The 11,685-nt window shown below is 34.9% G+C and overlaps 2 protein-coding genes across 2 annotated transcripts; one reads left to right on the top strand and one right to left on the bottom strand.

Annotated features, from left to right (window-relative positions):
• Nucleotides 1-613: 613 nt before the first annotated feature.
• On the bottom strand, nt 614-5,988 carry LOC142974625 (uncharacterized). Its single transcript, XM_076117068.1, has 6 exons — nt 5,828-5,988; nt 3,671-3,828; nt 3,132-3,266; nt 2,249-2,450; nt 1,120-1,264; nt 614-794 (listed from the first exon to the last, which is right to left on the bottom strand). The coding sequence occupies exons 1-6, from the start codon at nt 5,916-5,918 to the stop codon at nt 644-646; spliced, it is 882 nt and encodes a 293-aa protein (XP_075973183.1). The 5' UTR covers nt 5,919-5,988; the 3' UTR covers nt 614-643.
• A 2,299-nt stretch (nt 5,989-8,287) lies between these two features.
• RabGGTb (geranylgeranyl transferase type-2 subunit beta) lies at nt 8,288-11,502 on the top strand. The gene is made up of 6 exons (XM_076116934.1): nt 8,288-8,587; nt 8,854-8,971; nt 9,327-9,420; nt 9,834-10,004; nt 10,715-10,868; nt 11,152-11,502. The coding sequence occupies exons 1-6, from the start codon at nt 8,394-8,396 to the stop codon at nt 11,420-11,422; spliced, it is 1,002 nt and encodes a 333-aa protein (XP_075973049.1). The 5' UTR covers nt 8,288-8,393; the 3' UTR covers nt 11,423-11,502.
• Nucleotides 11,503-11,685: the final 183 nt, after the last annotated feature.

Here is an 11,685-nt window from a genome sequence, read left to right on the forward strand (position 1 = left end):
GGACATACGAAAATATTCTACTACAAAACCTGTAAAGTTAATAAACCTATCATTCATTCGATATGAATACACATAAATCTATTTCAAACATAAATAAGATGATGTATTAATCCTCCGACATGTGTGAAATATTATGTTTATGTATTTAGGACAATGTAATTTTATTACATTACCGAGAATACATGAGAATTTCTTGTAACCGAAGATTTTTGAACTTTGCGCCTAATAGATTTTATATAGCAATCTTTTGTTCATAGACATAACACAATTTTTCGTAGTGTTTAATCTAGGCGCGGCGTTCTTTTTCGTAGAAACGTAATCGTGCTAAAAAAAACAATTTCCACGCAATACAAACATTTTTGTGATACATTTGTCAGTGGTTTTAGTTAAGATTAATTTTGGAAGGGCCAGATGCTTTTATTACCCTATTATAAAAAAAACCGCTGGTTAATCTACCAAGAGCTCCGTGTTGGCAGACTGTATATCTGTGGTCTACACGTACAGTCGTTTACAAAACTTTATCTTGCAGTGCAAAAGTCGAAAAGACAATACCTATTATTTTATACTATGTCTATGACTATTTTATGACATACAAAACAACAAAAACGTGTAAATACATTTATTTAATAGCTGAATCCTAACTTCACAGTAAAGGCACTATATGGGCAAGAGAGTCGGCGTAGTAATCCGGTTTCGTCGTCTGTTCAGACAGCATGTCCTCTTTGGAGACTGTAGTTAAGACCATCAGTGTCTTGAAGCCCATCGTCTTACCGAGCCCGATGTCTTGTTCAATCCTGGAACAGATTGCAAAAAAGAATTAACGGACTTTTTTTCATTTCGATAATAAATTTCTATTTTTTTTACAGTAAGTATAATATGTCAATCCACTACTGGGCAAGGGATCACGAAAAGGAAATAAAAATAGATTATAAAATTAATATTAATTAATCTTTGCCTTTCAGGGACGCGAAACTATCTCACGGTCTATTTCTTGACGATTAAAACAAATGATACGTGGCTAATTAACGAATACTCAATAGCTACTTTATTAAAATCATGACTTAAACCAACTTTAAATCCTGATTATAGAGAAGAAACAAATGAAACATCGAAACTTACGTATCACCAATAAACAGAACTCTGCTAGGGTCTTTAACGCCTGCTCTTTTTAAGGTGAACTCTCCAAACGTCTTGCTAGGCTTCGACAAAATTATCGGCTCACGTTTCGTTTCTACTGCTACCATGTCCGAAAATATGGCGGGACCTGTAAAATCAAATATATATGACTAGCTTTTACCCGCGACTTCGTCCGCCACCTGAATTTTCCCATGGGGACGCGCAATTCTCCCGGGGTAAAATGCTATGGCTATGTCCTTCCTCGGGTATCAAAATATCTCCATACCAAATTTCATGCAAATTGTTTTAGGTGTGATTGAGTAACAGACAGACAGACAGACAGAGTTACTTTCACATTTATAATATTAGTATGGAAAGTATGGAATTATTATAATTGTTTATATTCCTACTCTATATAACTATAAATCGTATGGTTACCTAGTGGTCTACTTAATGTCAAAGTTGTCCTAGCCACCCGAAGACCTTTGATATTTCAAAGGTAAGCTACACTAAGCGTCTACTCATCTATGTAATGTCCGCGCTATGGGTTACTTAACCGGTGAGCGTTATTAGCTATGATCGCCTCCAATTCAATTCAAATACAATCATGACATTGTTTTGTATTTAAAGAGGCTCCTAAAAAATAGGTAAGTAATCTGGTGTAATAAAGTAGGTACAAATATTGGTTACAAGTGCATCAAAACAAGAACTCGTGAATCACACAAATACGTATTTGTTTCTACTATTCTACGTTCTAGAATAAAACCCAGCATCACTGGCTATGACTAACTAATGTGGTAAAAATGAAGTGCTTGCGTTAAAGATATTTATAACACTATAAATAATTATTTTTTAAATTTCCCTATACTCTTTTATTAGTCGTACCTACCGGTTTGATTATGTTTTTATCTTTGAAAAGTAGTGCTTTCGTTCGTAGATCAAGAATAATTTACAAAATATTCTTATTAATATGGAAAATAATGATGTATCATATTTATTTTGGGTTATTTTAAAGTAATCATAAACTCGCATTAAAGTCGGTAATTTTTGTAAAAATTATGAACCATCTCCCTACCAAATTTTATCTCAATCAATATTGTTCTTTGACTTAAGCAAGTAGTTTATATTATACCTAAAATGGGACATCCTTTTTTATACACAACATGTCTATCAGTGGCTCCACAGAGGAACAGCACGTCAGGTCTCCTCAGACAGGCGACGGAGCGGTGCATCTTGGCCAGGTTGGTCCTGATGTCACAGTCAAACACCACGGCTCCCACCTCAGGGTCGTCTTGAGAGTAACTTGTGAACTCCTCATCTGTTAGTAGTTCTGGCTGGAAAATCAATATGAATACATGTATGAAATTACGTAGGTATGTTATACCTGAACACTCTGAACAGGTAGGCACGGGTGTTTGAAGTAAGTAAGTTTAAAATATGAGTCCCATAGAGCCTTTTTTTTTTAACGGGGCGGGAAAATCCCTTCGGATACCCATATTTCTTGGGAGAAGAAAGACTGGGATATGTGGTGTAACCACAAAAAAAACACCCCGCGAAAGCCAACCATTTGATGCGTGGTTGAAGGAACCCTGGGACCTAAAAAACACACCAGTGATAGGAGGTGAGCCTATATGTATATCCTAGGTACTTTTTAAAGCTCTAAGCAGTTGTTGAGTATTACTTTTAGTATCAGCCAATATTGTCCTACTGCAGAGCAAGGGCCGCCCTTTCTTCTTTCCACCTATCTCTGTCCAAAGCTATTTGATGTCAATCTTTAGCATGAGAGTCCAACTCATCTATTTCTGGGCCTTTCGCGTTGTCGCTGTCTACCAACTGCTATTGAGTATAATATTGCAATTAAATTGTCACAAATTACTGCACTCTAAGAAAACACTTTTCTAGACGTGGAAATCGAACGTGAAACGTCGGGATATGTAGTATAGATTACTACCCAAACCATAGAGTTAGAGTAAGGAAGATGTAACATGGAAATTAAAATAAGAAAGTCTTCTTACCCCAGTCCTACATTTGATTCCCTTAGCCTCGATCAGCCTGGTGGTCTCGGAACACGACACGCTGTACACTGTCTTATCAAAGTTAAGATCTTTTAAGTACTCAGCGATGGCTAAGGACGGGGTTGTCAGGTTTTCCTGAAAATTTAACAAAAACAAGTTATAACTCGCGACTTTTCAAAGTTATTAGTAGTCCATACTAATGTAAAAATGAGAAAATCAGTCCGTTACACAGTCATGGCTAAACCCCTTAAGGATTTCAATAAAATTTTGCACGGAGATACAACTCTCTCCGGCTTTCAAGACCACCACGGATCGAATAATTAAACAAAAGACCGTTCATAAAGGGTTGAAATAGGGGGCTTTAAAAGATGAAAGTTTACGCAGATTAAGCAGCGCTAGAAGAAGTAAAATGTCGTCAGCGAATGCAAGTTTGTCACTTCTTGAAGGAATGCGCGAGCGTAGTAGAATTCTGGCCCAATTCTTAATGCGAGAAAGGCCCGCCGAAAGATGCAGTTATGAGCTTTCTTTACAATACTTACAAATCCATTCTCAATGTTAGCTTCCTTAAACTTATCTTCATAGTTTTGCTGTGACCGAACGCTGTTATTTGATACAAAGTGGACCGTCTTCCCATGCTTCTTCATCAGGCTAAAGAACTCTCCGACACGTGGTAATGCGGTCCTTCCCCATACGACACCTGCAAGAAAAAAATAAGGCGTCGAGATTTAACCAGGTATCAGCGAAGCAATGACGTATCTAAGTTGTAATTTATTGAAATCCGCAATGCTGTGCATTATTTTCTTCCTTAGGTTATAGCGATTAACACGTTACGTCAAAGCAGCAATGTACTATTAAGTGAAAATCAATTTGACGTACACTAGTTGTCAGCTGAAATACGCATGCTGTAGTTGTCTGGTTACAGTACAGCCTGATGATATAAAATAAGCTGATCAAAGATACTTATTTTTAATCGACTTCAAAAAAGAAGGAGCAATTAAAAGGTGCTCAAGATGTGGTTCCATTGATATTATACTTCGTAGTTTTCTAAGATAACGCTAAAAAAGTGGAAATTTATTTATATAGTTCTATTCGTAACAGCTGTTTTGTTACAATATTTAACTACAGTTTAATACGATTTTAATCGCATTTCCTTGTCGATCGTGCTCGCGATTCGTGTTAGTGATAATAGATAACAACAAAATACTATGTTAATGCATGAACATGACATGTCTCGTTTACACGGCGTATAGGATAATGTAGAAATGTAATTAAGAAATAATTAAGATGTTGTGTAAATTGACTATTACATCGGCAACAAGGTACTGGAGCTGTCCGCTCGAGAAATTTCAAAGAAGGAGACACAAGACCATGTGGACAGTAGTGTTGCAGCGAAATATGAAGAGTGAAGACATGTGAGGTTGAGGGAGACGACGTTAAGGCTGAGCATAATTTACAGAATTGATGAGTATCTAAACGACAATAGTTCTTGGGATTATTCGCTCGCTTGATTAGGATTAGGATTCTTTGAAAATAGGGAACTTTGCTATAAATTTTATAAACTCAGTAGCAGTAGGTCTAAATATTATAAAATATGGGCATTTAATGATGCAAATCTATACTAATCTATACTAATATTATAAAGCTGAAGAGTTTGTTTGTTTGTTTGAACGCGCTAATCTCGGGAACTACTGGTCCGATTTGAAAAATTCTTTCAGTGTTAGATAGGCCATTTATCGAGGAAGGCTATAGGCTATATCATTACGTTACGACTAATAGGAGCAGAGTACCAGTGAAAAATGTTACAAAAACGGGTAAAATTTTGACCCATTCTCTCTTATGTGACGCAAGCGAAGTTGCGCGAGACAGCTAGTAAGTGATATTACGTACAACTTGATGTTAATCATAAAACTGTCAGTTTCTTTTCTTCTTCTATAATGTTCACAACCAATGTGCTCACTTGCTGCCCATATTCTTATTGTCACATGTTAGTAGGTGCTCCCAATATACGGTATGATCATTGACTAATAAATATCCTAGTTATATTCATTACCCTTAATTGACTTTTAGTGTATATCATTGATTGTTGGTATGCGCCTCGCATGATCAATTATTGTATCAACCACATTATAAAACTTTTGGCCATTGAAAAGAGTGGCCGTGAGTTTCTTGCTAAGCTCTACTCATAGGGACTCTACCCCCTTTCAGAGCTGCTGGTGATAGATTCAATAATTGTAACGACTATCATAAGTGTCACTTTTTAACCTAAATTAATAAATGATTAGGTTTTGATTTTGAAGAAAAATGGAGGGAGAGTGTAAGGAAGGCCGACCCTAAGACTAAGGGATGAATATCCAGGAAAAGAAAGAAGTCTATCTCTTGAATTGACTGAAACATGATTACGAATTGGTTATTGCTGAGAACATCTTTAAAAAAATATTGCTAAGAGCTCTGATTCGACCAGAACTAGTCAGGAAACAAATAATTATATTATTACTAGCCGACCCGGCAAACGTTGTTTTTCCATATTTTTTTTTTTAAAAAGTGTCACTTAGGGGCATGAAAAATAGATGTTGGCCGATTCTCAGTCCTACTCATTATGCTCACAAATTCCATGAGAATCGGTCAAGCCGTTTCGGTGGAGTATAGCAACGAAAACTGTGACGCGAGAATTTTATATATTAGATATAAGCACTTACCATCACAATCTGAGAACACATGATCGAAAGAGTCTAAAAATCTCTTAAATTCTTCAGGTTTCAAGTCCAACAAGTGCACAGGAGTAGACATGTTTAATAACTTATTGTTTCATGATAATAGAACATGAAACCATGCGCGCGTCGTGTTTTGTACTCTCCTTCTGCGGTGACTAGATACTCGCGCTAATATAAAGTTGACGTTTCATTCCGTGTGCGTTTCCATTGTTATATTATAGTGGCGCTCCATAAAATGTATTGTGCGGATAAACCTTCCTCATAGTAGCGGAATCCCGCTTGAATTGTTAATAATGTTGATTATCCGTACCAAAATAAATATAACCGTAATAAATATGGGGAAAAACGTGGTGGCAATACATTTAAAGGCCTTATCCCGTCTTTACAAGTGCGCTCGCGGTGCACTAATGGGGAAACAACGTGTTGGACCCGAGATAAACCTCTCCATATTCCACTATACTCTTGCCTAGCCATTGGACTGACGGCCTCCGTGGCGCTTCCAGTGCGCCGGGAGGTTGTGGACTCGTTTCCCACATGGAATCAACATTTTGACCAAGTGGAAGGACCTCAATCTATCATAACTTATTTATTTTTAAATCTACAGAACTGATATAGTTACCAATACCAATATTGGTTGTTGGTATTACCAACCTATTGTTATGGTATCGACACTTTCCAGATACAATGGAGACGCATACCGATATCAATTTATTTGGACCGCCAGCACATAATCGCGAATTAATCTTAGATTATTATAAACGTCAGCTGAGGTAACACGGCACGTGTCGCCGTGTTGCATCATGTTAAGTTTCATGCACACATTCGATGAACATTTCAAGTTTCAGTCCAACTTTCCACGTGTGAAGTTAGTTGGGACATGTTCGACCGATCATGGGTTTAGTCTTCAGTCCGGGAACTTAGTTGCGAGCCTTGGCATGCACGATTTACCTAGTATAAGATAAATAATTTTGAGTAGGTAATTCCATATTGAAATAGCTGTATCAAACAGACCGCTGTCAGATCACTCTCACCTGGCCGCCTGGCTGGTCACTTTTTGCTTAAAATACTCAAATTCAAATTCAAAATATCCTCTATTTCATAAACTTCGTACAAAGGATTTGAAATACTTAGTATTTTTTCTTTGACCGTTGACTAAACATTGTATCCCTCGCTAGCCGTGAACCTTGCACACAATGCTCTCTACTAAGTTGTTGGACTATAGTTAGGGATTGATTTTTAGACGACTGTTTGTATGCAGTCTTATAGAATAAATACTTATTTAGATAAAAAATGCATTTGCTCATAGTAACTATCATCGTGTAATGTAAATGCAACGAAAGTATGATTATATATTATTTTAATGAAAAAACAATGTTATCTTTCAGTTGTTTATTTTCCGTCTAGATTATAGAAGTACATATTAGACATCTATTATCAATATTATTATGTAACAATATAAGAGTGTATTTGTATATTTAATAAGTACCAATATTTGTTTACCTCCAAAAAGTGTTAAGAGGGATACGAAAGAGTGAGTAGGTAGGTGAAAACAAAAATTTCAAAAATACCTAAGCAAAACTAAGTAGAGCTATGGTAACCAGGAAACTGCTAAACATACTTATATACTTCTAAATACATACTTTTATAGATAAATTAACAACAAGGCTCAGAATAAATACTCGTGCTCATCACACAAATATTTGTCCCGTGTGGGATTCAAACCCGCCACACGCGGTGCTACGGTTATTGCGGCGAGGTGACTGCTTTAACCACTGCGCGAAATGTACAGACAAATAAGATCTCTGTTTAAACACGCACATCTTATTTAGATATAAAATTAATATAGAAGTATGTAATGCATCTCTTATTATAATGTCAAGATACAATTAATCGAAAACTATATCCAATTAATAAATTATTTATTGACCCCAGAACACGCAACTTCATTTGTTATAGTCAAGCAGATAAATAACATTATTATAAACGTTTATGAGATCAATGAAAAATAAGTAGGTACCTATTTCTTCTTAGATTATTATCTTCAGTATGTATCCGGATATTAGGTTCTTAGATATCCATCACAATCAAGCATCAACTTATCAGGTGATGAATAATAATTTATGACGATAAATAATTTATTAATTATATTATTTCAGTGGGAAAGAAGTGTCGTAAAATTATTTTGATAATGCTTTCATTGCGTACATTGAAACTCAGTAAATTATGTTTCTTCCTACCACTCTCCTACGCTACGTTTATTTTGTATATTTAACTTAAAATAAAATAAAAATAAACAACATTGACGTATCTTTTTCTGTTACATTTCATATTGGAATTTTCGTTTTAGCTTGGTTTTTTGGTGGAAATAATTTTGTTATTGGTGATTCCGTTATACGCAATCATGATACTTTGGTTTGACTCACAATTTGACATGTGTAACTTTGACGTATAACAAATTATCAGACCTGTCATGCAAAATCATCACAAATCCTATCTTTTTAGTGTTTAAAATAAAGATTTAACCTCTTTGCTGCTTTAAAACCAATTTGTAATGGCGTTTAATACCAAGGATGTTGTTCTTAAAGAAGACAGACCGAGAAACTTGCTGCTACAGAAGCATTCTGATTATTTAGCTAGCTACGGCTTGAATAAGGATGATTATGAGTATTGTATGACTGAATACCTCCGGATGTCGGGAATATATTGGAGTTTGACTGCTATGGAACTCATGGGACAGTCTTCTAGGTTTGTAGATACCATCATTAGTAAATTTTCATGCTTGTTTACACGGTAAATAGAGAAGACGTAACTCACACAATAATTTCGCAATCGATTTGTATACACGTTTTATATGCTTATTTTAACTATCTTACTATTAAATAATTGACCAATAGTAATAAACTACTGTATTTGATAGTTTTTCTATCATCAAAATATCAATATAATGTATAAAAATTTATCCAAATAATTAAGACAAGAAGAAGTTTTCATATTATGTATATTGGTTTCAGAATGCCCAAGGAAGAGATCATAGAGTTCATAAGTTCATGTCAGGACAGTGAGAGTGGAGGTATTTCAGCTAGCATAGGCCATGATCCTCACATGCTTTACACATTAAGTGCAGTACAGGTTGGTAAACAGTTTTTGTGTAGTTAGTAAGAATGATGATGACCATTTACTCTGATTGTGTTATTTAAAGGCATACAGTAGCAAAAGTAACTATAAAATAAAACAAAATACATACTTTATTCTGCAATTAAGGATAGACTTTGATAGGTCTTGTTTTATTGGATGTTTCACAAACTAAGTAACTTTTAAAATAAATACTGACTCTTTTCTGCAGTTAAATATAGACTTTGATGCACTAGGACTTCTTCTTAATGGGTGTTATAACAGCTAAGGAAAAGGGTAGGAAGAAGGGTGTTATGATTTTGAGACCTATGATGTCTTTGCACCTGTTTTAAATAATATTTTACTTTTTCAGGTATTAGCTATGTATGATAGACTGGATGCTATTGATGTGGAAGGTGTGGTCAGATTTGTGGTATCCTTGCAACAAGATGATGGTAGCTTTTTTGGTGAGTTTAACATAAAAGACCAATCAACACAGTATGAAATACTTTGTGATTTGTACAATTTTGTATTGCCCAATCATGAACATAGTAAATAAACCTTGTGAATTGTATAATATTGTGTTGCCCATTATGTTTCTTTATCTTTAAAACAATCATATTTTGATTTAACATAAACAAATGTGTGCATATAAATACATAAAACAATGTTTATAAACTGTTAGATACATACATATACATGAATATAACATTTAAAATCTGTCAAAATTGTTCAGATAGTTGAAATGAAATTAAGACTCACCTTTATAATCTTATTTTTGTCACCAGTATGGTGCACTTAAACAAATGGGCCTATTCTTCATACAAATATAATCTACTAACAGTACCACATAGTCTAATCTTTTATTTAATTCTTTCAGGAGATAAATGGGGTGAAGTAGACGTAAGGTTCTCGTTTTGCAGTGTAATGTGTCTCTCACTACTGCACCGATTGGATGCTATTGATGTGAACAAGGCGGTTGACTTTGTCATCAGTTGTATGAACTTTGACGGAGGATTCGGTTCTAAACCGGGATCTGAAAGTCATGCTGGTAAGTTTGAGAGCAAGATGTTGAGTTTATGCTGTCTTAGGCTGTACATACATATTTGCTTCGATCTATTTTGTTCTGCAGTATTTATCGAACAACCAAATCAAATCAGAACAATTACTGTAAATATAAACTGTACAGTCAACTTGGGTAACTTTTAATCATTTGGGTAACATTGAACGTGGGAGTTTAAACTAGTTTCGATTATTTTTTCATATGAATCCAACACAATTGATAAAAGTTTACAAACCTAAAATGAATCTTTATCACATTCAATATTACCCAAATGATTCAACATTACCCAAGTTGACTGTATGTGAGCTAGGTAATTATCACAGCTTACATGACGTTTATTAGTTAAACAGGTATTTCAACACATAGGTTATTTATTACTTACTTTTATTGCTATCTTATTTTTGTATGAGTCAGGGATATCAAACCAAAATAATGTACCAACTAATAGTGACCCCTCATAAAAAAAAACAAGACTCATCACTACATATTAAGAAATTACTATCTTTCTGTCTGATCGCGAAACGATAAACGATAATTCTACTAAACAAATTTCCATACTGCTTTTACCTATAGATAGGGCGATTTTCGACAAACGCTTTACTGATTTGTAGTTTGTGTAAAAACTTACTTAATTTTTTATCCTGTTCGAAGTAGATAACTAAAGTAAATTCATTCAATAAATGAAACCTCTCTTTCAGGTTTAATCTACTGTTGTGTGGGTACTCTGTCAATATGTAAGAGAATGGATGCTCTTCGAGCAGACGAACTCGCGTGGTGGTTGTGTGAACGACAGCTGCCAAGTGGCGGGCTCAACGGAAGACCAGAGAAACTGCCCGACTTGTGTTACTCTTGGTCAGTAAATGGCATTTGCCAAGTTTCAATGTATTAGACCTATTTGCTCTTATCATTGGTGTAATTGTAATTGAAGTTACGTGCACGTATACGCACGTATTCGCCCAAATTGCGTACAAGTTTTTCACTGCATAAACTTTAACTGCTCCATAATTAATCTAGTTAAAAGATATGTCTTTGTAATCTGATTGTACACATTTTAAAGCTACTCTTTAAAATCTATAATATTGACTTTTGATTAATTTCTTGTCATAAGCTAATACATATATTTTTTCTTGTGCAGGTGGGTGATGTCATCACTAACAATGCTGAACAGAATTCACTGGGTGGACAAGGAAAGTTTAGAACAATTCATATTAGCTTGTCAGGACGCAGAAACTGGTGGCTTCAGTGACCGTCCTGGCGACATGCCGGACCCATTCCATACGCTATTTGGTCTAACTGGACTCTCATTGCTAGGCAATTCTAGTATAAAGGCTGTGAATCCCACATATTGTATGCCTCAAGAAACAATAGATAGATTGAAGTTGGAACCTCAAATATTGCACATTTAATTTTAAGTGAAAATATATTTTATAATTTAATACACCTTTATTTATGATGACGCTTAAATAAAAGAAATCTATCACATTTATTAATGCATTTTCTTTTTGTTTAAAATTGAAAACAGTGATAACCTATACAACGTGATACGCCTTAGAACATGCTATATTAATATAACAATTAAATATATTTAGTTAACGAGCAGAAAACTTGGCTAAATTTGATAAAGAAAATCATGCCATGCTGAACTAAGTTTCATAAAAAAGGCAACACG

The sequence above is a fragment of the Anticarsia gemmatalis genome, chromosome 8, assembly GCF_050436995.1.
Source record: "Anticarsia gemmatalis isolate Benzon Research Colony breed Stoneville strain chromosome 8, ilAntGemm2 primary, whole genome shotgun sequence".
Taxonomy (NCBI): Eukaryota; Metazoa; Arthropoda; class Insecta; order Lepidoptera; family Erebidae; genus Anticarsia; species Anticarsia gemmatalis.

Coding starts and splice junctions, on each gene's coding strand:
- LOC142974625 (XM_076117068.1), bottom strand. CDS start 5,918: ATGTCTACTCCTGTGCACTTGTTGGACTTGAAACCTGAAGAATTTAAG. Junction 1,265..2,248: donor AAAAGGATGTCCCATTTTAG/GTATAATATAAA, acceptor TTGATTTTACAG/GTCCCGCCATATTTTCGGAC. Junction 795..1,119: donor GTTCTGTTTATTGGTGATAC/GTAAGTTTCGAT, acceptor AATCTGTTCCAG/GATTGAACAAGACATCGGGC.
- RabGGTb (XM_076116934.1), top strand. CDS start 8,394: ATGGCGTTTAATACCAAGGATGTTGTTCTTAAAGAAGACAGACCGAGA. Junction 10,005..10,714: donor GGGATCTGAAAGTCATGCTG/GTAAGTTTGAGA, acceptor CCTCTCTTTCAG/GTTTAATCTACTGTTGTGTG. Junction 10,869..11,151: donor CCCGACTTGTGTTACTCTTG/GTCAGTAAATGG, acceptor TTTCTTGTGCAG/GTGGGTGATGTCATCACTAA.